The sequence below is a fragment of the Branchiostoma floridae genome, chromosome 1 (assembly GCF_000003815.2).
Source record: "Branchiostoma floridae strain S238N-H82 chromosome 1, Bfl_VNyyK, whole genome shotgun sequence".
Taxonomy (NCBI): domain Eukaryota; kingdom Metazoa; phylum Chordata; class Leptocardii; order Amphioxiformes; family Branchiostomatidae; genus Branchiostoma; species Branchiostoma floridae.
In genome coordinates, this window is record NC_049979.1 from 14,735,252 (window position 1) to 14,762,724 (window position 27,473).

General features: G+C 41.8%; 5 protein-coding genes across 7 annotated transcripts in view; 3 read left to right on the plus strand and 2 right to left on the minus strand.

Annotated features, from left to right (window-relative positions):
- The first annotated feature begins 499 nt into the window (after positions 1-499).
- LOC118411624 (leucine-rich repeat-containing protein 73-like) lies at positions 500-3,826 on the plus strand. The gene is made up of 5 exons (XM_035814102.1): positions 500-1,227; positions 1,697-1,857; positions 2,145-2,368; positions 2,707-2,848; positions 3,072-3,826. The coding sequence occupies exons 1-5, from the start codon at positions 944-946 to the stop codon at positions 3,155-3,157; spliced, it is 897 nt and encodes a 298-aa protein (XP_035669995.1). The 5' UTR covers positions 500-943; the 3' UTR covers positions 3,158-3,826.
- A 4-nt stretch (positions 3,827-3,830) lies between these two features.
- LOC118411605 (tryptophan--tRNA ligase, cytoplasmic-like) lies at positions 3,831-9,545 on the minus strand. Its single transcript, XM_035814069.1, has 10 exons — positions 9,427-9,545; positions 9,102-9,328; positions 8,322-8,430; positions 7,760-7,879; positions 7,358-7,540; positions 6,855-6,955; positions 6,629-6,741; positions 5,977-6,150; positions 5,288-5,428; positions 3,831-4,946 (listed from the first exon to the last, which is right to left on the minus strand). The coding sequence occupies exons 2-10, from the start codon at positions 9,253-9,255 to the stop codon at positions 4,788-4,790; spliced, it is 1,254 nt and encodes a 417-aa protein (XP_035669962.1). The 5' UTR covers positions 9,256-9,328; positions 9,427-9,545; the 3' UTR covers positions 3,831-4,787.
- Positions 9,546-9,724: 179 nt separating this feature from the next.
- On the plus strand, positions 9,725-16,188 carry LOC118411536 (collagen alpha-1(III) chain-like). Its single transcript, XM_035813862.1, has 6 exons — positions 9,725-13,096; positions 13,684-13,838; positions 14,100-14,227; positions 14,471-14,641; positions 14,916-15,056; positions 15,213-16,188. The coding sequence occupies exons 1-6, from the start codon at positions 9,900-9,902 to the stop codon at positions 15,432-15,434; spliced, it is 4,014 nt and encodes a 1,337-aa protein (XP_035669755.1). The 5' UTR covers positions 9,725-9,899; the 3' UTR covers positions 15,435-16,188.
- Positions 16,189-17,244: 1,056 nt separating this feature from the next.
- Positions 17,245-26,281, minus strand: LOC118411542 (mucin-17-like). Of its 2 annotated transcripts, none has more exons than XM_035813876.1 (9): positions 26,131-26,281; positions 23,248-23,346; positions 22,948-22,976; positions 22,376-22,540; positions 22,144-22,210; positions 21,884-21,991; positions 21,584-21,667; positions 21,076-21,231; positions 17,245-20,739 (listed from the first exon to the last, which is right to left on the minus strand). In XM_035813876.1, exons 2-9 carry the CDS (start codon positions 23,311-23,313, stop codon positions 18,634-18,636), a joined length of 2,781 nt encoding a protein of 926 aa, XP_035669769.1. In that variant the 5' UTR covers positions 23,314-23,346; positions 26,131-26,281; the 3' UTR covers positions 17,245-18,633. The 2 variants fall into 2 exon arrangements, with proteins under 2 accessions (XP_035669769.1, XP_035669779.1); XM_035813886.1 differs by having other exon boundaries at positions 26,116-26,248.
- A 49-nt stretch (positions 26,282-26,330) lies between these two features.
- LOC118411546 (vacuolar protein sorting-associated protein 53 homolog) overlaps positions 26,331-27,473 on the plus strand; it is a 9,722-nt gene continuing 8,579 nt past the window's right edge. For both annotated transcript variants that reach the window (XM_035813900.1, XM_035813908.1), the window contains exon 1: positions 26,331-26,478. In XM_035813900.1, coding sequence (XP_035669793.1) covers positions 26,464-26,478 — 15 coding nt within the window. In that variant the 5' untranslated portion in view covers positions 26,331-26,463. The remainder of the gene's footprint in view (positions 26,479-27,473) is intronic.

Consider the following 27,473-nt stretch of genomic DNA (forward strand, 5'->3'; position numbering starts at 1 on the left):
GGAAGGTGTAATGCAGAGTGGCACCTCACTCCATGGCGCCTTCCTCGTCATTATTGCCCGCAGTGCTGATCAAGGTAAGCGGAAAGAACTACATAATACATTGGCTGTGGCCAATTGCTGCGCCCGAACAAATTCCGCGCTTGGCTGGAGGCTGACTCCCAGGGTAGATACAGCAAGCAGATTGATCATGGTATGACACACATGAACCTTTCGTCAAAAGTTGTCCCATCCAAAATCAATTTCTCACTTTCAGAAGATTTACATCTAACGTTAGTGACAAACTCACCACATTACTGCCACTTCAATAAATACAAAAAACCTCCAGGTTATGGTAAAATACCCTTGCTTCATGAAGTTCATGCAATGTCAGCTTTATTGCTATTATTAAATGCAGTTACTGCGCACTCTCCAGGCTGAGGTTAGTCTAAAACACGTCAAAAAGCAGCCGGAGCTGAACCTCTGCTTGGAAGTTAGATACTGTAATGGAAGTGATGGAAGTCATGTAACGTTAGTCGTTACACTGAAACTATTTTTCATGCACCGAAAGTTTTTGATGAACTTTCGGCTGACCGTTTCGGTCGTCGCGATTGAAACTTTGACCCTAGCCTCAGCTTCGGGTGAGCTGTTTGTGTTTCACATGTGAACAAGTAACAACAACAAACACACCTGCGTTACCACCACAGGTCATAGGTCACCACACATGCGTGCTGGCCGGTCGGTATGGAGACTTGGATTGCAGCCGCGCGACTCTTCATCTCACCCGTTTGAACCTTTGGCGTAAAATTCACCTGTTTAAAACGACTTGACGCGTAGAACACACCATTTCTTTACCTGTCAAGCTACCTCGTGACACTCCTACCGCCATAGAGGCCTGCAGAAGGTTACATTCTGGTTAAGACATAAGAGAAAGCGAGCCTGTCTCGCACGTATAACAGGTGTCAGGATGCCCGGCAACATGCTGCTCGGCTCCATCCAGATCTCAGGTGAACACCTGTCCACGGTGGAGGTCCGAGACATTTGCGACTCCTTAAAGAACAACTCCACACGCCTGCTCAGCCTTAGAGGGTGCAAGATCGACGACGAAGACTTCGGGCCGCTGGCCACGGCGATCGGGGAGAGCAAGTCCATCGTACAACTGAACTTGAACCTGGGCGTAGTCTCGGACAGCAGCCGAGCGAGACTTCTAGGAGAGGCGCTGACAAGGAATAGATCACTAAATTCATTGTTGTAAGTCACGTTAGTTAATCATTTTTAGAAGTCATGTCCGGGGCAGATGATTTTTGATATGCTACATGAGTTGTTATTGTTATTGTATTAAATGTCACATTACACTGACAAGCTGTAACGTGTTATATGATCAGATCGCGTGTGTGTAACGCTACATGGCCTGGCGTTGTCGTTTTGTCGGCAGTTTCAGAGACTTCAATCGTGCCCAGCCATTTGTATTGCACTTGGTACATCTTGGTAAATTTTACTGCCATCACTTTCTTTGTGTAAAGTGTAAACTGTTACCTATTAGGTACAGATTTGGTAAAATGCATGTTAAATTGGTGGAATATCTATGAAAAAGAGCACGATAAAGTATGATGCATGGAGCCTTGTTATGTTGGCAATAATCTAACATTGATATCAGTCTTCAAATTTTTACTTAATTTTAGAATATATCTTTTAATGGGATTTGTTCTGCCCCTTGTAGCCTCCATGGTAGCCCCCTGGGTGATGAAGGCCTGACTGTGCTGATCCCATCACTGTCCACCCACCCCTTCCTGACCTCGCTGGACCTGGGGGACTGCCGGCTGGGGGATGGCTCCATCAAACTCATCAGCGCCTTGTTACCTCCTGATGGAGCTAGACAAGGTGAGAAGCACTTGCAAAGTCTGGTCTATAGCTGGAATGGGCATGTATCTGTTTTGTGTTTATCTAGGTGTCATGGTGTTGTTGTAACTTCTTTTTTTTTTAGTATATCAAAATTTCCTTTGACCCATTGAGTGTTCAAAAGCTGTACGCTTGTTTTCTTTAGACTTACTGGTGTAAGGTATTCCATTATTCCAAGAGTTGAACATTGCCTATTGAATGTAAGTGGAAAATGTTACATACGTTGTTTTTTAATGACATACATGTGATGATAACATTTCCCTTGCCAGGAATTCATGACCTAACCCTGAGTGCCAACCCAGCCATTACTGCACGAGGTTGGGCCCAACTGTCAGTGGCACTAGCTAGCAGTTCCACCATCAGAACTCTATGTGTGGACTATAACTCCATAGGAGACTATGGAGCTGGAATGCTGGCTGTGGTTGTGGCAGGCAGCAGGACATTAGAGGTGCTGGACATGGAGGGGACTGGGTTGACAGAGTTTGGAGGACAGGTAGGGATATAACAATCTAGATTTTATGTTTGCATTTACATTGGCTTGTCATTCATTTTGACAATTTTTGAATCCTAGCGATAATCTTTTTTGGTGAAACAGATTAGTTGAGAAGTTCATAAGGATTTTGCAGATGAAATTTTGTTATAGGCTTGTTTTCTCATTTCACCTTCCACACAAAGGGCTATTCCATTTAAGCTAGTTTAGGAAAACTTGGACAATGAGCCTGAGCTCTGGTGTCAACGACAATTTAACTCGCAGATATTGTAATCAAGATGGAGGAGTCCATGACTGCTGAGAAAAAGATCAATAAACATTACTCTATGTCTCATCCTCAGGTGTTTCTGGACCTGGTGCAGAACTACCCTGTGACCCTGAAGCAGCTAGTTCTGTGTGAGAATGGTGTGAGTGAGGAAACACAGCAGCAGGTCAACAGCTGCCTGTCTGTCAACACAGAGGACACAGCTCAAGAGGAGGCTGGTAAGTATAATGGTGATTGTTTTTTTGGCAGAAGCCTCACATTATCAGGGAAATTTCCTGCTCATTTTCACAACTCTGCCATGGCTTATGTTCTTACAGCTTAAATGGATACCTGCCACAGTAACCATATGGGTAAATATTCCCTGGAGAGACAAAATTTGAAAAAGTTGAAATTATCAAAGTACTGGGAAATGTTGGAAATTCACCTTTGTTCAATTTCCAGCATCACCAGACCCCGGCCCCTCCACCAGCGTAACTCCCGGCAGGTCACATGACAGGGACACGGCAGCAGCTGCTGTGGAGGCTTAAAACAGTCACACAAGTGGTTAAAGCAATACGACCTAACTTTCAGCAATTTAAGTGTGCCATATAGCACCAGATTTGTACTAGTTTGCTAATATACAAATATTATCATATATGTACAAGCATGAAATGTCCAGTGTTGGTACATGACAACTAAAGGAAAAGTGTGATCCAATCTCATTCTTTTTACAGCAGCAGAGTAGAAAAGGATTACTTTGAGACTAACTATGAAGGAATTCTGTAAAAAGTGACCATAGTCCTTGTATGATAGCTTGTGATGCCGATGCTTTTTGAGTGCAAGTGGTATTATAGCCTAAAGTATGTTTTTACTTGTAGTTGTTGTACTCGTGTAGAAAGATGTTTTAGACCCAGTCTATTCTTATGTGATATCAATATCATTACATGACAGAATTGCCATGTTATATGGAAAGATGTAAAAACTTACAATGAGTCTTCAATCTGCTGTAAATGATTTTTGACAAAGAAAAACATCGTTTAGTCAACCTTTACTTGGGTTTGAAAGTACATGTATACTGAATGTAATGTAGACTGTAGAGTGCTGAGCAACATGTGTATCTACCTGAACTTTTACTTTGTTGTACCTGCTAATTGATAATATACTACTTTAAGGTTGCATTGTACTTAAGTGTCAGGAAAATAAAACTTAGCACAGAATGTATTCAATGCTTAGTTTCTTTATTTCTTCTTGCTATATTTAACAAGCATGTGAATAATATTGGTATAGCATGGTGTCATGCTGACATAAAGCATATGCATAGGCTGCATTTGGACAACCACACATATAATTTACATATACATGTATTAAACACTAACAGTGAAACAGTTATCTCTTTTGTTAAATCATCTATCTATACTTTCTTTTTTAAGCAAATTTCTTCCAGTCAGACATCTAAGTGGTAAATAAAAAGATTATTTCCAACAACACATCATTAAAAAAGTTGTATTATAGCCAGTCATCTGCTACTTTACAAATAATAAAGGCACCACCCAACAGTTTTACTTATCCATTCAAATTCTAATAGAATTAAATCAATGCAATGAAAGGATGTTTAAGGCAGGGTGGTGACAAACTAATTTTTCGTATATTGAATTTAAGTTGTAACACATACTGAGGAGTGAGGAATTTCTAATTTAAAGTAGTAAGGATTTCAACTTTAAAATAGCCCAAAGTACAACCTGTATTCATTCTTTTTGGAATCTAGATACTGAGCAGATAAATACACATGTACTGATACAACAAGACTCAAGAAATTGCTTCTTCATTCTTCGTCATTATTTCTTTGATTGGTCTCACACATATCTTCATGTTACACCTGTCATTATCAAGTACACCATTGGATACATGTATAAACCATATGTGGTGAAATAGTGGTACATGGTACATTATTGGGAGCATCTTTGTTGAGGTACTACCAGCCATCACCTGTAGTTGATAGGGTGCTACTTTGAACCCTGTAGAGGGACTTTCATACTGTTGTCAATGTACTCACCATAGTAACATTTGACTTTTGGAGATTTTTGGTAAACATTTGTATTATCGTTATAATTCTTTGTGTACATTTGTTAAATCACATATCCTTATACTCAGAGAATGATTTTACACATATTCTAATGCTCAATAATTATATTTCAACTTCCTTGGTGTCATGAACTCCTTGACAGTTTCATCAGTGACCTTTTTTCTCCTCTCAATGTGCTCAGACACGACCTTCTGCAGGATTCCAATCAGTTCCTTCTTCAGCTCTCCTGTTAGCATTTTGCCACTGGAGTAATCCTAGAAAAAGGACAAGGAATTACACTTACATCTGTGATTGTTTTTGATAGGAAATATCCTCCTAAAACGTCCAATAAGGAGAAGTTTAATAATCTGATGATATCAAAATTGCAACTTGAAATGTCACAAGAATGTGAAAATATCTTAAGATATAATGGGAAAAGGAAGAAGCATCTAAGAGAAGCAGGTCACATATCATATCCACTTTCATTCTGTAACAAATTAACATGTTGGATTTGCAACATTTCCTGTTGTTGAATCTTGAACTTTCCAAGTATAATTGTAATGGATTTTTCATTTTGCAATAATGACAAGACAGAACTGAATTAAACCAATTTCACCTCTCTGATCTGCTGCAGTTTGTCATCATCCTCCATGAAGAAGGTGAGGTACATGTAGGACACATCCACATCTACGTTCCCTCCCAGTCTGCGGTGCTCCTCCACTGTTGCCTGCCCTCCGGAGAACGCATACTTGTTGATCTGTGCAAGACATAAAATTCTATTAGAGAAACCATTTATACAGTAAGGTTGCACTGATATGACTATGACTGAAGTACTGCTAGTCTGTGTAACACAAACTCTGCTGCCCGGGGCTGTAACTGGCCCCTCTAGGAGACCAGCGGACGTTGGGTGGGTTGCTATAAGCGAGACTTAATGAGGCTAAAGTACTGCCTGTAATGTTGGATTATCAAATTTGGAAGTTGCCAGGTAAAGTTGAAGTTGTATATGCAATAACAAAGTAACAGTTACAGTCACATTATATATCATATAATGTATACACATGGAAATTCATAAATCTGACTCTTTCAGGTTCAACCAACCATCATGGTCATGTCGCAAACATCCTATGAAGTCTGAAAATGTAAGCATTTTTGTTGTATAACTACAAATGACTTTGATTATAAAAACTCCATACTGTCCAAGAGGAGGATTCATAGATCTGATATCAGTGAACAATAATCTTTTCTCCAAGGAGAAGCCACACAGTTTACACATACAAACATGGTTTATGTCGTTGATTTCCATACCTTCTTCTTGATCTGTCCATTTGTATCTGTTAGGTAGAGAGAGGAGACAGCATCGCTAGCACTCATCTTGGTCATGGCCCCCTGCAGAGCAGGCAGGAAGGTGGTGTGGAGCAGAGCAGGCTTGGGGAAGCCCAGACGGGGAGCTACGTCACGCGTCATTCTGAAGTACGGGTCCTGAAGAAAAAAAAAAGTTTGCAAAGTTGCATAAGGCTCATGGCTGTATTTCATCTTTCATATAATGTATTCTACTATACTGTAAGATGATATCATTGCTATCACTTGCTTGTTAGCTTACTGATGTCAATTGCTGTCCTCGACCTACTACTACAACCACCATGGCTCCCAAAAAGCACTGCGATTAGTAATTTATTACTATGAGTTACATTAGAAATAACAATTAAGCAAACATTCTATGATCACATGATTTTAAAATTTTGACCTGTGTCAAACCATCCACTGTTGCACATTAGGGCAAAGTGCCTAAAGCTTGCTGGTTATGATCAACACCCATGCATAAAAATGAAGTCATAAAATATCTAAAGCTAGTTTTATGCTCCCTTATATCCTTACTGTGATGTCAACTAGAGCACCTGACATAGCAGATAAAAATCAACATTTCGGTATACATGTAGTTTATTTTCCCAGGACTCACCTGGTCAATGGCACACGGGATCAGACACTGGATATCTTTTCTACCCCCAAAGATCTGTGGGAAGGATGAGCTGAAGGATGGGGCTGCCTGGATAGATGGAAAACTGATCTTTCCTGAAAACAAAAGAAACGTGTAGAATCTGTGACATCTTAAGTCAGGATAATGCACACAAAAAACACAATTTCTGACAGGACCAATAGTATGATATTACGAAAGAAATACTAACCTATGCATGTACTGTCCCCAAAGCCAAAGATTCCCTTGACTTGGTTGAAGGTGACACATTTTTGAATTTTCAGCATGGTGCGGTAGAAATCTGGTGAAGAGCTGGACAAATACAATGGTTAATGTCATACTTTGTCCAATAGGTATACACATACAAACTATCTCAAGTACTTAAATTGATAAGTGAAATTTCAACACAAGCTGCTTTGCGGCATCACAACATAAAATGTTGCTTCAATCATCAAGATATACAGAACTGCAAAACTGAACCTGCTGTGGGATGGGCAAAGGTCAACAGTATCAAAACTTGTATAAACTGGACGTAGTTCTCATGGAGAGGTCAGAAATATTTTAGTTGTATAATTGCTGGCATAAAGTTAATCAAAAAGTAAATGTTCTGTCCTGTTGACTGAGAATGACAGATACAGAGAAACCTTGCCGTACAAGCTGCCTAGCAGTCCACATCTAACCCAATAGAGAACTTGTGTATGAATGCCATCTAACCCGATGTAGTCCATGTCTGAGAAAATGAAGGTCTTGTCGACGTCAAAGCCCAGGGCAATGATGTCTTTGGCATTCTCACTAGCCAGTCTTCTGGCCTCCTCTGCTGTCAGGTCCTTCCACAGAAACTTCTCATCATCAGTCAGCTGGATCACCAAGGGAACGTCAAAAATGTCCTGTAACCACCTGAACAGAAATGTAAAAATGGAACAAAGTGCTGATGTGACTCAGGTATAAAATATTCATTCATAACAGTATTTGCTGCAACCTTTAGAGGAAGATGATACAAATACACGTAGGATACAAATCTACATTAAAATAATCTGTAAATACCAAAACATCGGAAGTGTGTACTATCTTGGTTGTGTTGGAAGAACTATATGGATACAATAAAATAATCCTTACTTGGTAATCATGAAGGGAATGAGATGTCCAACATGCATTGCTTCTGATGATGGCCCTCTCCCTGTGTATAGGAAAAATGGCTTCCCTTTTTCGTAGGCATCTAGGATCAGGTTGACATCCCTATATGAAGCAAGAGAATAAAAAAAATCTGATAAGTGAAACAAAAATGAATTGCTCTTGAGACAAAAAAAAATAATGAGTAGCACAATCTAAATATAATAGACCACCTGACCATTATATCATGTCCTAATGTATGAACATCATTTCAACAATTATAACATATTCCCTTGCTATGCAGTAATTCAGGAAGGATGTCAGACGAGCTGCACTATTGTGAACTCAGACCATGGCCAATCTGGCTGAGTTCAACACCAAGTCAAGTCCTAACTAACCCTAGCAATTTTCCAACTTGTTCAAACTTGCAGAAAAAAATCTGCACACAATTGCATGTCTTGACTTTGACTTTGTTTAATGGATGTCAGCCATAACAGTAAACTTGAAGATTGTAGAGTGAATAAGAACATACACAAAGGTGTGAACAAATACATAAAGCTGTGCTCACCTGTGTGAAAAGATCATGCCTCTAGTCAGTAGATGGTGGGCGGGCTTTCCTGTCACTCTCACAATCCTGTCAATTAGGTCCTGTTCAATCTTCGTGCTCCCAAACTGGGCTGCAGACAGAGATATGATGGAAGACAAAGGATGTGAAAACAAATAAATTAATAAAGGAAATTTTGCTTCACAATCTGATGACTTATGATTTGCATATTTGTTGCAATGGAATAGACCAAGGAGGTTGAAAGAGGGAATAGTGTCATTAAGCACACATTCAGACCCAATAAATGTACACCGTATTTGGAAAATGTTAATAGTATTAGTAGAAATTGTACTAGAATGAATACAGTTGAAAATTCTTTGGAGAAGCATCTCGGTTTTCCTTTGGATACTAGTAGCGTTACTTTAGGGCAATTCCTTTTTTTTTGTAAGAAAGCATGCTCAAACAATTAAAAGGTATGAAGTCAATGCTCATATTCTTCTAGAGTAGCGACTTAACCTGTGGTTAACTTGTGGCGAACCAACTATTTTACTTTTATTTGCCTTGAATCTTTACCTTATTTTTACTTCACTATTAACTTGTATTCTAACAAACAGTCCACGTTTTAGTATTATTTAGGCATTCTAGATACTCTCTCATGCATGGGTAATTTTGGAAATTATTTCATTTTCTTTCATACTCTTACCAAAATGAAGAACTCTACTCTACTCTACTCTTCATCATTTGCCCCTGCTTCAAAATTTTAACACAGTCCTCCTTCTGAATAAAAAAAACAAAAAAACTTACCTATTAACTTGTCATAGTTAACACCTTTCTGACTTCCTGACGTGACTTCCCATGGAGTGATCAGTTGGTCCTCAGTCTCCTCCTCTGGCGGGTTCTGTTCTCCATCCTGAAGCTTCAGGTTCTCCACACCCGGAACTGCCCCCTCCTCTGCCATATTGAGTGATGAAATTTCACAACGTGCTCCCCGCTTGCAACGTGGACAGTTCCACACCGAATTTCTCCTTGCGCTGGGGGGAGAACAAGAGAATAAACAATAGAAATGAGACGACTTAGAATTGGACTTAATCTGAAAATCGAAATATAACGCAATAGGACTTCCATATACCGTAATATCCCACAGAACCGCACTGCTTCTTTGCAAACCTCATGCAATAAGTCCCGGTGGAAGAAACTATTAAGAGTTTTAGGGGAGTATTGAGTTATATTTAGTTTTCAACACGACACATAACCAACAGAGGCACAAAAACCATTAATTTAGATACATACTCCAAGTCGGTTTACAAATAAACATTCTTTAATAACCATTAAATTGTATGTTAGTGCAGTCATTTCATAAATGATTATTCGTGTCATCCCTAAATTGAAGAACAGTTTCCTCCATTTTGATCTTTGTAGTAAATCGAGCATCCACCCACAATGCACCTTGTGCAGTATCATGGCGGCGTCCGTGATGGACAGGCGATTTTGACGACTTGTGTTCGGGATTTTTCCGCATTGATTCTGGACACATCCAGTGAAAACAACTACCTGTAAGAGCTCTGATTTGTGGAAAATACGTCTAGTCGTGAGTTTGTGGCGATGAACGCGCTCGTACAGTATGAGAGCTCAAGTTCAGACGAGGAGGAGGGGCGGCCACCTTCCGCGGCAAGACAAGCAAAAGCTGCAAAACGAGGTTCCTCCAAGTCTGGCGGGAAGAAGGCCAAAGTGGCGTCAGCAGAGGTCACACAGAGCACCAATGTCCAAGCTCAGAACCCAGCAGGATATTCCAATGATTGGCAGGCAATGGGTTATTCCCAACAAGGCTATGGGCAGACTTGGCCGCAAGGCTATGACTACAGTCAATATGCACAGGCTTATGGACAATGGGGAGACTATCAACAGTGGGCTAACTACTATGCCGGGTACGGACAACAGCAACAGTACGGTACACAGGCAGCCATGCAGCCTCCCGCAGTCCCACCACAAACCAGTTCAGTCACACAATCTACGACTACTGGATCATCAACCTCAGATGTAACACCCCAGCCCCCTCCACCCTCAGGACCCCCCTCAGAGAAACCCCCCCTACCAACAGGTGCACCACCAGCACCCTCCACCACAGGTCAACAACCGGAGGAAAATAGTCCAGCGTCTCAGACGCAAACCACCTCTGCAACATCGTCTAGTGTGGATTCTCAGGTTAGTACGGCCGGGCAGGTGCAGGCTGGCTCGCAGGACACCAGCTCTGGCCAGGCAAACATGGACCCCAACATGATGTGGAACAACATGTGGAACTACCAACAGTATGATCCACAGGCATGGAGCCAGTATTATGCAGGGCAGGGGTATCAGGACCCTAACATGGCAATGGGTCAGTGGGGCCAATGGGGCCAACAGTGGCAGAACTGGCAGCAGCAGCAACAGCAGCAAGGTACTCCTGAACAGACTGGACAACAGAAGGAACAGCAAACCCAGCAACAAGGAGGCTTTCAGACTACGCCTCAAGCTGCAACTGGCAACACAGAACAAAAGCCGCCTCCTCAGGGGCCACCCCCTCAGGGTCCCCCACCACAAGGACCACCACCACATGGCCCTCCACCCGGACTGAATGGTCAGGATCATTGGCAGAGTCCAGATTGGCATCAGTCCTGGCACCCAGGCCAAATGGGCCAACGACCACCTGGCCCCATGGACCATGGGCCAAGGATGAGGATGAGGCACATGGGCCCAATGGATCATGGACCCCGCCCACGTCACCGTGGCCCCATGGATGGCCCAAGGCATCGCCACCCCCCACCAATGGGCCAGGGACCTCGGATGAGGCATCCAATGGAACATGGACCTCGGGGTCCTCGTGGGCCCATGGATCATGGGCAAAGGCCAAGACATCATGGACCCATGGACCAAAGACCACGACATCCTGGCGGAATGGATCAAAGACCACGGCACAGGCATCCAGGTCCGATGGATTTTGGACAGCGGCCACGGCATCCTGGAGGTATGGACCAGCAACCCCGACATCCCCCATTGATGGAAAAAGGACAGCAGCCACGGTTTCCAGGTTCAGCAGATCAAGGCCCCCGGCCCATGGAGCGGCCACGGAATCCTGGTGCAGTGGATCAGGGACCAAGACCAAGGTTCCCTGGACCAATGGATCAAAGCCAGAGGCCACGGCACCCTGGCCCAATGGGTCCGAGGGGAAGAGCTCCTGATATAGGGGAAGGGAAAGACACAAGGTGGAGTGGACAGCCTTGGCAGAGAGATAATCGTGGTCCCAAAGATCAGGATGATCAACAGGAAGATCAGGAGTCAGAACAACCTCAAAAGAAGGAAGAGCCAGCTACTGAGGAGAAACAAAAACCTGCACTTAGCTTGGCAGAGAGGCTCAAGATGATTGCTGAGTCCAAGGCTCCACAAACTGGTTCTGCATCTAGTCACCTAGCTTCAAGGCCCACACCAGCAGAGAAGGACAAAAAGAAAGGTTCTGATGAAAAGGGAAATGCAAACTATGTACCTTTAGGATTTAACAAACTGCAGCAGATGTCACGAGGAAATCAGGGCAGTGATAATGGCAGGGAAGGAAGAGGACCAAGAGGTGAACGTGGAGGTCGGGGGGACAGGGGTGGACAAGGTGGCAGAGGAGGGAGGGATGACCGAGGGGGAAGGAGGAGCAGGTTTGGACAAGACGATGAGCCAAGGGGGTCATCTTGGGGACGAGACAGAAACCAGCCATCATACAGGTCTGGCAGAGAGGGCAGGCCGGACAGGGAAGGAAGAGATCGAGACAGCAGGTCAGACAGAGATGGTCGATCCAGCAGGTTCAGCCATGACTCCAGGGACAGACAGGGTGACAGCCAGCAGGAGAGAAGAGGGAGTAGGTTCTCTGGTGGGCCACCTTCACACGGGGAGCAGAGCAAACCTGGTGGGGAGGGAAATGTGAGGTCAAACATAGATGGAAAGCAAAGTCGCTGGGAGACCCCTCGTAGCACTGGGACAGATGACCCTCAGAAACAACCCAAAACCAGGACAAAATGGGGAGCAGAAACCACGGATGGCCAGGAGAGCCTTTCCAAAGCACTGCTCCCAGATCCCGCAGGCCAACCAGGAGGAGGAGGCAATCACCAGGGCAATCCTCCATCACTATTTGACATCCAAGTTCAACCTTCATCCCATCTCCAGCAAGGTCAGGGCCAAGGTGGCCAGCAGCAGTTGAGACAGAGAGGAGAACAGGAGTCTAATCCTCCCGGTCCAAGAGCATCCCCATCTGTAGGTCCAAGGGGACCTTCTCCCACTGGCTTTAGGGGACCATCTCCTACAGGGCTAAGAGGACCTACTCCCCCTGGACCAAGGGGTTCCCCTTCCCCTGGACCAAGAGGTCTACCGCCCCCTCAGTTTCAGGGACACAACCAAGGGAACTGGTCACAGCAGAACTTTGGGTCCCCTGAGGGACAGGGCAGTGGAATGAAGAGAGTGTCCTCAAATGACTCCCAATTCTCTCCTTCTGATGGAGGACCAGGCATCCATCCCTACACGCCCAAACGTGCCAGACTAGAGCCAGATGGGTCGCCTAGCAACCCCAGCCCCACCGGCATGGTGCTACAAGACACCACCATGGCTGCAGTACAGGATATATTTGAACCATACCCCAAAATTGTGTTTGCCCTGGGGAAAGCTTTGCAAAGCAGGATTCCTGAGAAAAGACTTGTTGATCTGCAAGGCCACACGGGTCCCGTGAACACTGTGGAGTGGTGCAAGGCCGACTGTAGCCATCTTCTCCTGTCTTCCTCCATGGACAGGTAAGGTTGTACATAAGAGTTGACAGTATGCTCACTGAAGAATGGAAGTACTGAGTATCATAGCCGTAAACTGTATGAGAATTATCAATTATCACTGTAAGCCATACTTAAAAGTTTTTTGTTATATTTCATCTAATTTCATCTTAATTCAAACAACTGGCAGACATAAGTCTGAATTATGTTATGATGACAAATGTTACTAGGCAGGATCACTTATCCATTATCCTTCATCAACTTAAAGGTTAACAGATAATCAAGAATCTAAGATTGACTAATCTAGAACCATTGAAAAATAATAGAACCTATTCAATATAACATTAGAGAGGACATCTACGCTATCCATCATACAATTGCTTTTCGATCTTTCCATCCAGCAGTGATGCCTTGGAAATTGTAGCCTTCATGAGTTATGACCAACATGCATCAAATAACTTAGCACACCCAGGAATGCATATTGTACTCCAAAGTGTTGTTTAAATCAATCTGAGTCATTCTGACATTTTAAGAAAGCCTCGATTTCATTTGATGATAACAACTTCCAGTCAGAGTAAATTGTAATGATGTCTACTTCTCCTTCCCATGTGCAGGACTGTCAGAGTCTGGGATGCCATTGGAGATGCCAAGTGTGTCCGAACTCTGACCAATCACAGGGCAGGAGTGAAGATGGCTGCGTGGACTTCAGACAAGAAAGTGCTGAGCTGCAGCTTTGACAAGACTGCTCAGCTCACCGATCCACAGACAGGTGAGAATGCTGCTCACTTAACCCTCTCCCTGCTGAGGAAGGGTTTTGGCACCAATTTTTGTTGTTGCTGGTTTTGTCAAGTATGATATATTTGTACTTTTTTTCACCCATTGGAGTCAAAGGTATATATATACCTGAAGTATGCAATTACTAGTAATGAAATTGCATGTGTCTAGCTTATTAATGCAAAGAATATACACATGGATTTCATTGATCTATATGATCAAATGTCCATTTATGTGACAATGTATTGTTTTCCAGGTCAAACTGTGTCAACATTCCCCCATTCCAATTTTGTGACTGTTGTTCGAGTCCATCCCCAGGAACATAACCTGTTCCTGACTGGGTCCACAGACATCATTCAGGCTTGGGACAGCAGGACAGGCAAGGTAAGATGTGATCATGTATGACTTCCCACCAAGGAAAGTTTGGCTTGTCTGTCAGTGTATTTTTATTTTTTGCAATGCTGCTATTGTTTGTTTGGGGGCCTGAAGCAAAGCAGTATGGGTAAGGATGTGATGGCTTCCTTCGCTAATTTGATTTCTGCCTTTTTGGGTGATTATTACAGTTACATGATGCAACAATTACCAGAAAATTGACTAACCAATACAAATGTTTGAACTTGTTAATAGGCTGTTCGGGATTTTAAATGCAAGTTTGGTTCCGTTCTGGACTTGGCCTTCCTGTCTGACGGGAAATCATTTGTCAGCAGCGCTGATGTTGTGGCAAGAGACTCCGCCGACAAGACGATCATGGTGTGGGACTTCAGCTCTGCAGCCAAGCTGTCCAACCAGATATTTCATGTAAGACAATATAGATGGCAGTGTAAGGATGTCAGGCTTTTCAAGATTTAGCTTTGAGCCTATGTACTACATGTATAGGTCGCTGTATAAGTATGGTATGGTATAAATGTAATGTGAAAGTAATGTGGGTAAAAGCATGTTGCAAAATGCCCTGGAGTTTTCTGCTGACAGAAATTGGAAATGGACAGAAAGAAATTTATTCTGTCCTTTGTTTTGTCTTCACATCATGTATATCTGATGTAAACATGTACTTATTTCATTTGTTTTGTTCCAGGAGCGATATAGCTGCCCTTCTCTGGCTGTCCATCCCTCAAAGCCAAACTTCATTGCCCAGACTAATGGAGACTACATTGCCCTCTTCTCCACATCTCGCCCATATGCCATGGACAAGACTGTCCGTTTTGAAGGACACAAGGTTAGAAATTAACTTTTTGTTTCAGCTATATTTTTGTATTTTGCATAACACAAAGGGTTTCCGGCATGCAGCAATAGCTGTGACATGAAGCAACCTGTAAAATCTAAAGACTAAAGTTTGAGTAAAGCTGAACTGATCCTAACCCTGATGTTGTAGGTTCAGGGGTATCGGATCGGCTGCGAGTTTACCCCAGATGGACAGATGATCGTGACTGGTAGCGGTGACGGGAAGGTGCACTACTTCAACTTCTACTCGGGGGAGAGTGCACGTGAGCTGAACGTGTACACAAACCCGTGCACAGATGTGAAGTCCCACCCTGTCCTGAGCAGCACCCTGGCTACCTGCAGCTGGAGTGGACAGGTCTCTGTCTGGCAGTAAACAACACTCCTTCCTAGGGCTGCTCCAATAGGATTAGTTGGTTCTTGGATATTTTTAGATTGAAAAACAGAGGAGGTGAATTTTTCAGATGATCTGGAGGATATATACAGAGTCACTTTAGAGGTAAAAAGGTGTAAGAAGAATGTTTATAGATTTGTTGCCATTTTTTGTCCTCCAAGAAAAAAAATTCAAGAAACAACTAATTCAACTGTAGTAGCTTGTTGTACAGGTCATTTTACATGATCCATAATAGGACTGTACAGGTACTGACATATGTTAAAGTAGACATGTGTATACATGTAGATTATGTGTGAAACATAAGGGGAAGATTTTTTAAGTAATTAGCCAGTGTGTGTGCAAGATTTTTTTCATTAACATGGTAATGTTATGTCTTGCTTGCAGTCCATTGTTATGTGTAGTCAGTGGAAAATGTATGACTATGAGTAATTGTAATGATTTATAGAAAACATTTTTCACTTTTCAAATATTTTTTTTCTAACATTTGTTGAGAAAGGGTAGTCTGTGATCATGTTGATTGTTGAGCTTTTTGATTTGGGCCATTTTTATCAGTTAGAGCATTTTGTGACACCTTGTGATACTGGGTTGAGGAAACAAACTAAAAAAGTTTCTGCATGCAGGGTTAGACAAGTTTTTTAAAATTCACTTGTCCTATCGGGCAAGTACATAGAAAATTTACTTGCCCAAACCAACTTTCCACTTGCCCAAAATTTAATAAATGACATGTATTTTTACTTTCATCGATGGAATTCTTGTTATTGGCTCTATTTTTCTTTGTTGACCAATGCTTGATGCCATGACTGAAAAGTGGCAAGTATAAAAAAATCTCACTCATTGAAAAATCTTACTTGCCCGTCGGGCAAGTGGGATAGGACATGCACTTGTCCGGGACAATAGGGCTAGTGAACTTGTTTATCCCTGGCATGAATAGTCAATGGAATGAATTTTTGTGAAGCCAGTTGCAGCAGTTGATACTGTTTTTAAACATGGACCAAAATTTCTTAGATACTAAATTTGAAATGTAGCAACATCAAGGAGTGGTTATACCACAACTGGAGATTATTGACAAGAGAGACATCTTTAATGTAAAGCATGTTTCAAATGTAGTAAAGTCAATATATGCAAGTTTTATGTCCTTACTCCATATGGATATGTGAGGGAAAAGTTGGACATGGGATGTTTCTGATACTTTCTGGTACTGGTAGTCTTGTTTCCCTACCTTGTGTGGATTCTTTGTGTGTCTCCAATATCCAAAGGTGGTAAGTAATTTCAGACAAGTGAGTGTGAAATAATTTTTTTAGATTTAAATACATTAGACATTCATAAATCAAACCCAGTGTCATGTAACTGTAGATGAAATTGATACAATATAGGTATAGTTTTGTACTTGGTAACAATTCACATTTAAAAGATGGCATTCATTATGGCAGTGTGAAGTTGTTTGTGATGCAAAGAAAGACTTTCCCCTGAACACCTACCAAACACATGAAAACAAAGGTAGAATTTCAATGGCATTGTTGCACTGTCATCTGTAATATAAGTGAACATCTGTGTTAGATATGTTACTACTGGATCAAGGAAAGTACTATGTACCCGCTGGGGTTGTCATTTAAGTATTTTCATACATTTTCTTTGATAGGTGTACCACCTACAGTATTGGTTCCTTGTACAAAGGACCACAAGCTTTTGCAAGTTTGCATGCCAATTAGAACTGCCACTAAGATGATTCAGAGGTTCTCTCAACTTATCAAGATCAGGTTAGATAATGCAGTAAGTGGTCCAGAGAAAGGTATACGTAGACAATTGTATGTTTCACTTTATTTCACAATCCAGTTGACTGCATCACATATTAAGATCTACCAAAACAAGACAAACCTCAATTTACCCACTTCCTTTGTAACTTACATGTATGTTACTTCAAACAATAAAAGGTGAGTGATTTTACCACACCTTGCAATGCATAGCTACTTTCAATAATTTTTATTACTTTCTATATTCATTTCAGTATTGAATCTAATATCACATAAGGAATTCTTGTGCATTTCGAGCTGGTTATTTGTGCAAACAATTAACTTGATTTCCCAGAAAGATGTTACAGTTAGAAAATCTTTACTACAAAGTAGCTGATTGTATGTTCTGTATATATTTATGTGAGAATATACATGTATTTCAGGCAACAGTGTAGACTACAACTTTGGTGTAGCGGCAATGATGAGTGAAACAAGTTTCTGATTGCTGCATGCAGCAAGCCCTATTTTCATCCTATTTTCAATACAAAATATGTGAAATTAAATGATATGTCGAACTTCATTCAATAAATACATGTACTGAATACCTATAACATATGCTGGAAGAAGCGGTGATCTGGGTATATCTTAGACTACATATTCAAGTTCAGTAACTTGCACATCTCAAACCTTGTATATGTAAATTTGAAATCACCACAAATATACATAAAGATGTATTTCCGTATTTAGCTTGGCACAAAAGAAATCATGTACGACTAACAGGATGATACATGATAACCATGAGTGGAAGAGACATTTTAACACTCCATAGGATTGCTGATTGTACTTCACAAAAATATACACATATAACCTATGATACATTCACATAATGCAACCTACATGTCTAAGTAAATGATTTTTATTTATGTATTTATGATAAACAACTATGCAACGAAAAGTAAAAAGGTTTTGCTGAAGTGATCTTAGCTCACAGAACTCCATCAACTCAAGCAGGGCATATGGTTGGTGAAATTCAGGTCACATGTGCAGGCAACTAGCAAAATAAAAATTCAGTGACATCTCTCACATTAACCAGGATATATCCCTCGTTTAGGGATTGCAGAGATCAGTTTTCAAATGCATGCTTGACATTTTAGACTTTACCTGTATGTTACTTTCAATACATTTTACGTACTAGTACGATATATCAGATCTACCAAACAGCCTAACATATCTTGCATAGTTATTTGCACAGCTTAAAGTGCCTCAAATTCTTCACAAACATTTACTCTGCCAATAGCTTTACATGTACATCGTTCCTTTGTATGCCCTACATACTATCCATGTTTATTGATATATTATGCTGTATATTCTTGAAAGCCTGATACACATCCTGACTATGTTATCTAATGTGCAGCTTCATTTTATCAAGCCATGTAAGTCAAGTTCTTTTTTCAGAAGTCCAACAAACTCCCTGTGAGCTGTGCAGCCTCAAGACTATTACGTCGCCTAGGTGCCCTTTCATCTTCCTCACTTGGTGCTTCTTCCATTCCATCCTTCTCAGCTTGGCTGCTGACTGGTGCACCTTCTATTGATTCCTTATCTCGGCTTCCTTCTTGCCTGCTTTCAGCTCCCTTGTTTTCTTCTTCAGTATCTTTGTGTACTCCTAGAGAAGTCTGAGAGTCCTTAGGAGGACACTTCTGTGTTGCCTTACTGATGTTGCTGTTGTCTTTGCTGACCGAGCTAGAGTTGTCCTTCCTTAGATGCTGCTGTGACTCAGGCTCATCTGAGCCCCCTCCTCTTTCTTGGGTTGGACTACTATTCTGTTTGTCCTGGGTTGGACTACTGTTTTCTTTAGCCTTTTCTTGCTTCTCACCACTCATCACAGGTGTTTTCACCTTCTTCTTGGTTCCAGTTTTCTTAGCTCCAGTTTTTGTCACTTTCTTCACCTTAGTTGTACTTGTCTTTTTAACAGTGCTCTTTGGTCTGGCTCCAGATTGTGGTGTACCTGGTGTAGTTGACTCAGAAGGTGGTTTGGCATCTTTGGTATCAAGAGAAGTAGGACTTTTTGTAAGACTAAGAGGAAGATCTGAGTTTTGAGAGTCAGCACCAGTAGAAGCCTTCTGGGTGACATTATCCACAGGTGGCTGGTCTGCCTCTGGCTTCATCTTTGCGGAATCTGAAAGCAAGGATGGGCCTTCAGCCTGTGGTGAGGGATCGCTACCATTCGCTTTGTCCCGTGTATCAAGGTTACTTTCAAGGTCAATGAGAGGCTTCTCTTCTGTCTCAGCAACAGCTTTCTTAACCTTGACTTTGACACTCACTGCAGCTGTCTGATCTTGCCTCACCACTTTAGACTGTGGACTGGTCGATGGTCCTTTCTCCTCGACTTCAACAATGGAATCATCATTCAGCTCATAGGCTCTCTCATTACTATCTTCCAGTAGTGGCACACTTTCTTCTGCTACAGAGACAGTTTTCATAGCTCTGCTTGCCGCAGTGCTCAGTTCTGTTGCTTGAGGAGACGACAAAGGTATTTTTCCTTTGACATGAATAACAGAATCATTGGTTCCATCATCTTCAGAGATTCTATTCTCATTCGTTTCTAGTAGTGGCTCAGTTTCTTCAGTGACAGACAGAGTCTTCCTAGTCTTTCCTTTTGTAGTTTCAAAGCTTGATCCTGACTCTGCCTTTATTTCTCTGGGTATCTTGGTTTGAGGATGCACTTTCTTAACATTACCTTTACCACCAAGTTCACCATTTCTTTCAGCACCCTTTTCCAGCAATGGTACTGTCTCTTCTCCATCTGCTCCTTGAGGCCCAGTCTTCTTAACTCTAAGCCTATTGTTTCCTGAATGTGTCTGATCTGCTTCTGACTTCAACCCTTTAGGCTGGGAAGAAGGGATCTTTTCTCTTTTGACATTAATTGTTGAATCACTAGTAGCTCCATCTAGTAGTGGTTCTGTCTCTTCTGTAGTAGGTCCTATCTTTTTAGCCCTGACTTTGGTGCTCCCTATTGAAGCCTGGTCTGCTCCTTTCTTTTTAGCTTTGGTTGGACTTGTATGTGATGATCCCGCTACCTTTGACTGAACCTTCTTGGCCCCCGCTCCCTCCTGTGATTCAAAGTCTCCATTGACATTCGGGCGTTGCATCTGTGCTTCATGTTCAGAATTTCCACTTTGTGTGAGCTGTGGAGCAGGGGCAGAGGGTCTCTGAGTATCCTTTGTTAGTCTGGGTGTCTGGTCCAGGTTCTGTCCAGTGTCCTTTCCTCTTGATATGGGCATGAAGGCTCTGACCTTGAGAGTATCTTTGGAGGTCGTGGATGCAGCCTGGTCTTCAGCAACCTTAATTGGCTGCCACTCTCCAGTGGGTTTGCCAGTTTCTGCTGCTTTAGGAATATCTCTTGTGTTTCCCATATCCACACCATACGCAGTGAATCGTAGCGGTTTTGCCTTTATCACTTTCCCATGTCCCTGATCAATGTCCTCTGGGTTGGTCTGCACACAGGCATCAAACAGAATCTTCTCTCTGCGTGCCCCCACACCGCGGACTGTGCGGACCTTTAAAGGTTGACAAGAAACAATTGTTATCGTTTAATGTTTTGGGGGTTCAAAGACTCCAGGAAAAGCAGTAATGGGCACTGCTGAACAATATCCAAATAAGCTGACAAACAAAAATCCAGAAGATTCTTAGATGCATATATAAAAGATGAAACTCAAGTACGACTGCATGTCAAGTAAGACTAAAATGTACTTGGACAAGTACATATAGCTGTTATTGTTCTTTATCTATAAAGTTTGCAAATATTGTTAATGGTTAAGCGCACAGCGTGCAGGAAGAGATATACTAATCTATAGACGCTGCAAATGGATCTGAACCAAAACAAACAAACAAACCGGATGTGGCTTCTGGAGCACCTCGGCCAGCACAGCAGTGGGGACGACAGCGTCTGCCGGCGCACCAGGGGCAGACTGGGCAGCCTTGACCTTCCTGTGGTTCTTGGTGACCTGTTCCATATGCTGCTGCAGCCTCTCCTGCAGCTCAGGGGGAAGCTACACACACAACACACACACAGCAATTTGAGTTACAAAAAATAGTGTCATATTGAAAGATCAACATAAAAACATTCTAGCCTAAAAGAAAATTTTGTTTCTTGGTACACACAGTTTTAAGGAATATAATCAGTGGCAAGTTTCCCTACCAGCCTGCTGTTTTCATCTTGACCTCATACCACATTTTTCTCTTGAAATGTCAAAAAAAAAACAAGGAAACAGGCTCATTTTCCTTGTTTGTACAATTTAATGGAAGCTACTAGGCTTTACAAGTGTGACAGGAAGTTCTCCCGCAGAAAGTTCAGTACAAGTAAACAATTCCAATGTGAGAAAAGATAGGTTGACTACTTACTGAGCTGAATTTTGGAGAGACAAAGTTGTGAGGGTTACACTGGAGTAGCTGGGCTGCCAAGTTACACTCCTTCCGATAGCGGTCCTATGGACAACACAATAAAACATAGACAGTGACAGAATTCTCAGCCGTACATTGTTACCATTGCATGAAGGAGTGATTGGGTTTCAAACCCGCCAACCAAAAAAAATCCATTAAAATCCAATTATGCTTTGGACAGGTAATTCTTACGAGGTAATTCTGTTGAATTCCTTGAAAGGTTGGCTCTATTTGCCATAGCTTCTATGGTAGCAGACTCACATTTGACTCCTCCAGCTGGTTGAGAGCCAGTCTGGTGTTCATCAGCTTCTCTGTCATCTCCAGGATGTCTCTGTTCAGGGAAGCCTTTGTACGCTCACTCTGGGCAGCCTGATACAAGAGAAGCCAGTTGTCAAACTATGGTTTATGCAACTTTATGGGTCATGAATAAGCTCAGTAATCATATCTATCTCATTTATTCATTTGTCCATCTGTTAAGTCATTAATTTGTTATTCCTTCATTAATTTGTTGATGGGCTTACCATAGAGAGCAACTTCTCCTCCAGGTCCTGGTTCACCCTCTGTAGTGACTTATGGCTTCTTTCTAGTCTACAAGAGGGAAGGGGAAAGACTGTTACTACTTCATGAACATATCAGGAAAATAACAATCTCGATAAAGAATGCAAGAATGAGAGTTAGCATAATTCATGTTTTGACACAGGTGGGCAGAGCTATGGGATGGTCATCAGGTTGGTGGGACCTATTCTATCCCACCTGTAGAACTTGTCCTTAAGTGACTGTAGCTCCTCTGCCGTGTCATTCAGCTCATCCTCCAGGTTCTCCCTGATCTCCAGGAACTCGGACTCCATCACCTCGATCCTGTGGCTGGAGTACACCATTCTCTTCCTGATCTCCTCCGCCTGCTCTCGGTACTTGGCACTGCAGGATGGGACATGGTCATACAATTTTATGATTGAGTTTTTATTGTAAGCTTTGCTTGAGAGGTAATTACGGCAAGAATGCCATAATTCATTCAAATTTTTTTTTCATTTTCACATCAACATGCTAAAGTGTTTGCTAATTAAAAGTGACATCTGTCAAGCATATACTAGTAATCATTCATTGCTTTGTTATTTCTTCTAAACTGAATATCTTGTTTGAAACTATCAATTTTCCCATTGTTCTTATAATGATTTATTACATGCATTTTCTCACAAATAACAAGTCATTTTATGGTCCACTAGTCTGTATATTTTTGCTGTGAGTAGAATGCACAACTAAGCAGAAAATGAGGGTAATGCACTTCACAATAAAATAAAGTTAAGATGATTAAAATCAGTATTTACCCCTGGCCTCCACAGTTACAGCCACATGTCTGAAACACAGAGTGTGGATGCTGATTAATCCTCACTGCAGCCAACACTACTCTATATGGGCATGATTTAATTCCAGCAAGCGGCACACCTCCCCATAACTCAACATACTACTGGGAGGGTACAGGAAACATTACTATGGAATATTCATTTTCCCCTACTAGTACTACTGCAAGGCTTGCATAACAAGTTTACAGGTGAAAATACAATGCCATTTACTGGAGGTAATGAGGATGTATTTCTTCATTATGAAATGGGATTTTGCACCCCCACCTTGCACTTCTCTGCCATGCCTGCTGCCTGTCCTGGGGGATCATCAGACACTTGGTAGAACAGCATGACTGCACATCATGGGCTCAATGATGCATGGGTCTGTGTGTGTGAACAGTGAACAGCATAACTTGAGAAGCCTTGATGGATCCTGATGATATTTGATAAGTGGGTAGAGGTCAGGAAAATGGAGGTTAAGTTTGATAATGGGCCCACTAGTGGCTTTCTGTGGTACTGCAGTGGAACTTCCATATTTGATATCTTGTGTGCTGGACATGTAGCAGTCATGATTTTAAAGTGGTGACATTATATCAAGGAGCTCCTTGGTTATATCATGGTCATGGGGCAGAGTGCTAGAAGTTTGGGCACCCTAACGGCTTTTTATGGCACTGCAGGGGCCGAATTTGTTTCAAAGATAAGAAGAGAATAACTCCAGAACATATTGATAGATTGTCATGACTTTTGGTATGTAGATTGCCACATAATAGAGTACCAATTATGCAAATCATCAACTTATTTGCATAGTTAATAGGAAAGTTTATAAATCCACTGCATCCATGATATTGATAGACACATGGTATGTAACTGAGAAAGAGATCGATGTCAAGAGATATCAACTATGCAAATAAAGATTTCATTTGCATATTTAATAAGAAATTGCTGTAATACCAATTGTGATAAAAGTTTAAGATGTTAATTTCATACATGTGGCATCAAGCTAAATAAAGGTTTATTATTACACATACATCATGCAAATCAGGGACACATGTATATAATTTATGAGGAAACACTACAATAGCCTTCTTTGGTAAGATAAGATTATCATGCTTTGAACAATTTGTGCTACTTGGGTAGAGAAAAATGATTAGGCAATTGGTCTAATGACGACCTTATTTGCATAATCAGTTTTAAATACTACAACAAATGATGGATAAACGTGATGCAAATGACAAACAACAGGAGAACTTCAAACGCCTAGCCTGGTGACCACCCATAATGTATCCCTTGATCTAATTTACCCCTGGAGACAAAGCTGGTCCAGAGGTAAATATAGAATTAGTCAGCTGCCCAGGACAGGGATGGAGAGATCAATGAGGTTAACCTCTGTGGAGAGATCTGAAGACATCTGTGCCCTGTTTAGGGGACCAATCTCTTTTCTTTTGGCTTCGATGAACTTTGCAGCTCCAATATTTTTTTTGGGTGAAAATTTGTGTAGTCCATGAATAAAGAAATCACTACATCACTTGCAACGTCATATGCCTGATATGGGTCTAACCTTATGGTAAATATTAACGGGAGGTGCCCTAACACGGTACGCTTTTTCTTGCGCTCAAACTCATGGCGCTCCATCGCTAGTTGCCTGAGAGTGGTCAAATTTTGATGACTGAATTTTTTACACATAGATTTGAACAATATACTTGAATAAGAAATGCATTCGTGTGGTTCATGAACCTTTTGCGCAGCGAGTTACAAGCAGCAAACACTGTAAGACATTTTCGTGTATGTAACCTTCCAATTTTGTGCTACGCTGGACAGTGTGCCTAACTCGGTACGCTTTTTTTACATTCTGCTCTCTTCAGAAGTGGTAAATTTAAGTACACAGAAAAAAATCAATAGTATGATATTTTAGCTTTCTTTTGACAGTAAAATCGTGACTGTATGTACTTCTTGTCTCACATGAGGAAGGCTGTACCTAGAACAATCCAGCTGATGTTTTACGGGCAATGGGCTGAATGCACTGATTGTGAATGCCCGACTAAAAGAACCATTACGAAAAAAAGACACCGCCAACATCAACAAAACTCTGTCTGATTATATGAAAATATCATCTACATCTCTCTGTCAAGTCTTACTTTCATAGACAGCACGAATCATTTGTTACAGTCAAATAAATCTTTGGAGCGTTCTCTAGTCTGCCACCTTCACGGCCGGGAGTACAATGGTGGCAATGTTTATGTCGCTTCCTTCTGGTTGCTTTTCTACTCAACAAACATTTGAAGACCCATATTCATAGTGTTTTATGGAGCTTTATTTATGTGTATCATGTCAGTTGTGTGACTGCTTGGAAGAGTTCGTATAGTTAGCGACACGAGCCGCCAATACGCAGAGGCCGGTGACCGCAGTGATTCAGCACTGTCAACATTACTGTTAGAATTCTGTTTTTTTTAAAACATGAAGTAAATATGTTAAAGTATACTTGGAATGCAAATTAAAGCTGTGTGCATGGACTTGGTTTATTTACCTTTGTAATCAGCATAGTCAGTGGCAACAAACACGGTGTACTTATGGATAATAAGATCAGCAAAAAATCCGTACCGTCTTACGACGGGAACCGTCTTAGGGCGGCCCCCGTTAATATTATGTACTAGTACTGTTACTGATTCTGTGTAAAAGGTCTTGTTTTTTAAGAACGAAATAGAAATTTTCGTCACGTGGGAAAGGACAACAACAATCAAAGACCTACAGGTCTATACATAATTTGGCTGGTGGAGGGTGAGCGGTCACTTTGCGAACGACTCTGGCGCAGTCAACGTCATGTAACGATAAACAACACAGTCATTAGGACATTATACGCAACGGAAACACGCAGCGCCGCGCTTTACGACCAATAGACGGTCAAATCTTTTATTGCATGTCGTCCATCAGACGCAGTAATCCGCCGACAGCCCTGCTGATTGGACAGGGATATGCAGAAATGAGTTAAAAGTATCGATTTTCCCCGCTGGAAGCGCGCCAGTGCTGGCGCATGAAGGCCAGGCGCAGTGACTTGAAACGTTCGCTCACACATCTCGGGAATTTCACTGAAGGTCAAGTCGTCTTTACACTCCACAAAGAAACGATAACTACGGTGACAAGACAAATTTTACTCACAAAATATCGACGTACCTTCTGAGCGCTGTTGAAGCTGAGAGGATGGTACAAACCCACCCCTCGTCGCGCACAGGTGGTTGGAGCGGCCAAAACACCTCTCAGGCCTCCATCTTTGTCCGTGGCTTAATGGAACATTCCGGCACAGGGGTGTGCACTGAAAAAAGTATGTGGATATATATTGCATTATTTCCCGGATGATATATTAATAATCTTCAATGTAACATTTAGAACTAAATAGTAGATAATAATTTCTTTGCACGTGTTGTAGTTTCCTCCTTTGCCTCCAAACAAAAAACGTCTACACATGTGGACTAGTCAGCCGAGAGGTCAGAGGTTAAAAGCGCCATCATGGCGTCGCTGGAGGACGTGTTGACCGCCGAAAAGAGGCACAAGACATCGTCACGGAAAAACTCGATAGAAAAGATAATATTCGCCAGATTATGCTATAGAAGGTATCTACGTGATCCTGACAAGTTGATCTATCACATACAGTGCATTTGAACTTTTAGATATTATGTTACGGTGAGATTTCAAGAGCTAAAGTTGGCCTTCAAACTGCCGTGAAATGCCTGATTTCGGCGACGATTTCGTACTGCATGGGGGTTTCTGGGCTACCGCTTTCCAGTATATCCAGTATACTTCCGGGTCGCAACAGAGAGGTCATACCAGAACGCGTAGCCGTGGAGTCCGCGTGTCCTGACTCAGTATCGTTGGAAGCAAGGAGGTTCAGCTGAGTTCAGAAATGGACTATTTACTTGATGTGGCCAAGGACCTTATCAAACTGACCTTGGTCCACACTGAGAATCTGCTGTCTGACGGTTAAACAAACAGGCTTATTTCAAGGGAGTCTGCGGCCAGCACCTGACATACCATGCAACTTTGCCCTAGCCTGATAACGTTTTTGCCAGTTTTATAAAAAAGTTTCCTTAAAAGATTTCTTTTCGTACTCTCTTAATATACAAATAGAGAGCGCAATTCTTAGTTGTGTTATGGACGTGACCTTCTTTTCTTTCAGAAAAAGGTTTCCTTTAAAGATTTCCCTTCGTAATCTGTTAGTATACAAAAAGAGAGCGCAATTCTTAAGTGTGTCATGTGTATGACGCACTTTTCTTTCAGAAAAATGTTTCCTTTAAAGATTTCTTTTCGTACTCTGTAATATACAAATAGAGAGCGCAATTCTTAAATGTGTCATGGGCATGACACGCTTTTCTTTTAGAAAGTTTCCCTGATAGAATTCTCTTTGTTCTCTCACGGTTAGTATACACTTACAGAACGCAGTTCTTAGGTTAGTCAGGGGCTTGACAATCTTTTGCTTTAGAAAAAGGCTTCCTTTTTAAGTTTTCTTCTTTAGTATGTAA

Coding starts and splice junctions, on each gene's coding strand:
- LOC118411624 (XM_035814102.1), top strand. CDS start 944: ATGCCCGGCAACATGCTGCTCGGCTCCATCCAGATCTCAGGTGAACAC. Junction 2,369..2,706: donor TGACAGAGTTTGGAGGACAG/GTAGGGATATAA, acceptor TCTCATCCTCAG/GTGTTTCTGGACCTGGTGCA. Junction 2,849..3,071: donor CACAGCTCAAGAGGAGGCTG/GTAAGTATAATG, acceptor TTCAATTTCCAG/CATCACCAGACCCCGGCCCC.
- LOC118411605 (XM_035814069.1), bottom strand. CDS start 9,255: ATGGCAGAGGAGGGGGCAGTTCCGGGTGTGGAGAACCTGAAGCTTCAG. Junction 7,541..7,759: donor ATTCCCTTCATGATTACCAA/GTAAGGATTATT, acceptor ATTTCTGTTCAG/GTGGTTACAGGACATTTTTG. Junction 6,956..7,357: donor TCAGACATGGACTACATCGG/GTTAGATGGCAT, acceptor GTATTTGTCCAG/CTCTTCACCAGATTTCTACC.
- LOC118411536 (XM_035813862.1), top strand. CDS start 9,900: ATGAACGCGCTCGTACAGTATGAGAGCTCAAGTTCAGACGAGGAGGAG. Junction 13,839..14,099: donor GCTCACCGATCCACAGACAG/GTGAGAATGCTG, acceptor ATTGTTTTCCAG/GTCAAACTGTGTCAACATTC. Junction 15,057..15,212: donor TCCGTTTTGAAGGACACAAG/GTTAGAAATTAA, acceptor CTGATGTTGTAG/GTTCAGGGGTATCGGATCGG.
- LOC118411542 (XM_035813876.1), bottom strand. CDS start 23,313: ATGCTGTTCTACCAAGTGTCTGATGATCCCCCAGGACAGGCAGCAGGC. Junction 21,992..22,143: donor AGGAGAAGTTGCTCTCTATG/GTAAGCCCATCA, acceptor CTCTTGTATCAG/GCTGCCCAGAGTGAGCGTAC. Junction 20,740..21,075: donor TGCTCCAGAAGCCACATCCG/GTTTGTTTGTTT, acceptor CAACCTTTAAAG/GTCCGCACAGTCCGCGGTGT.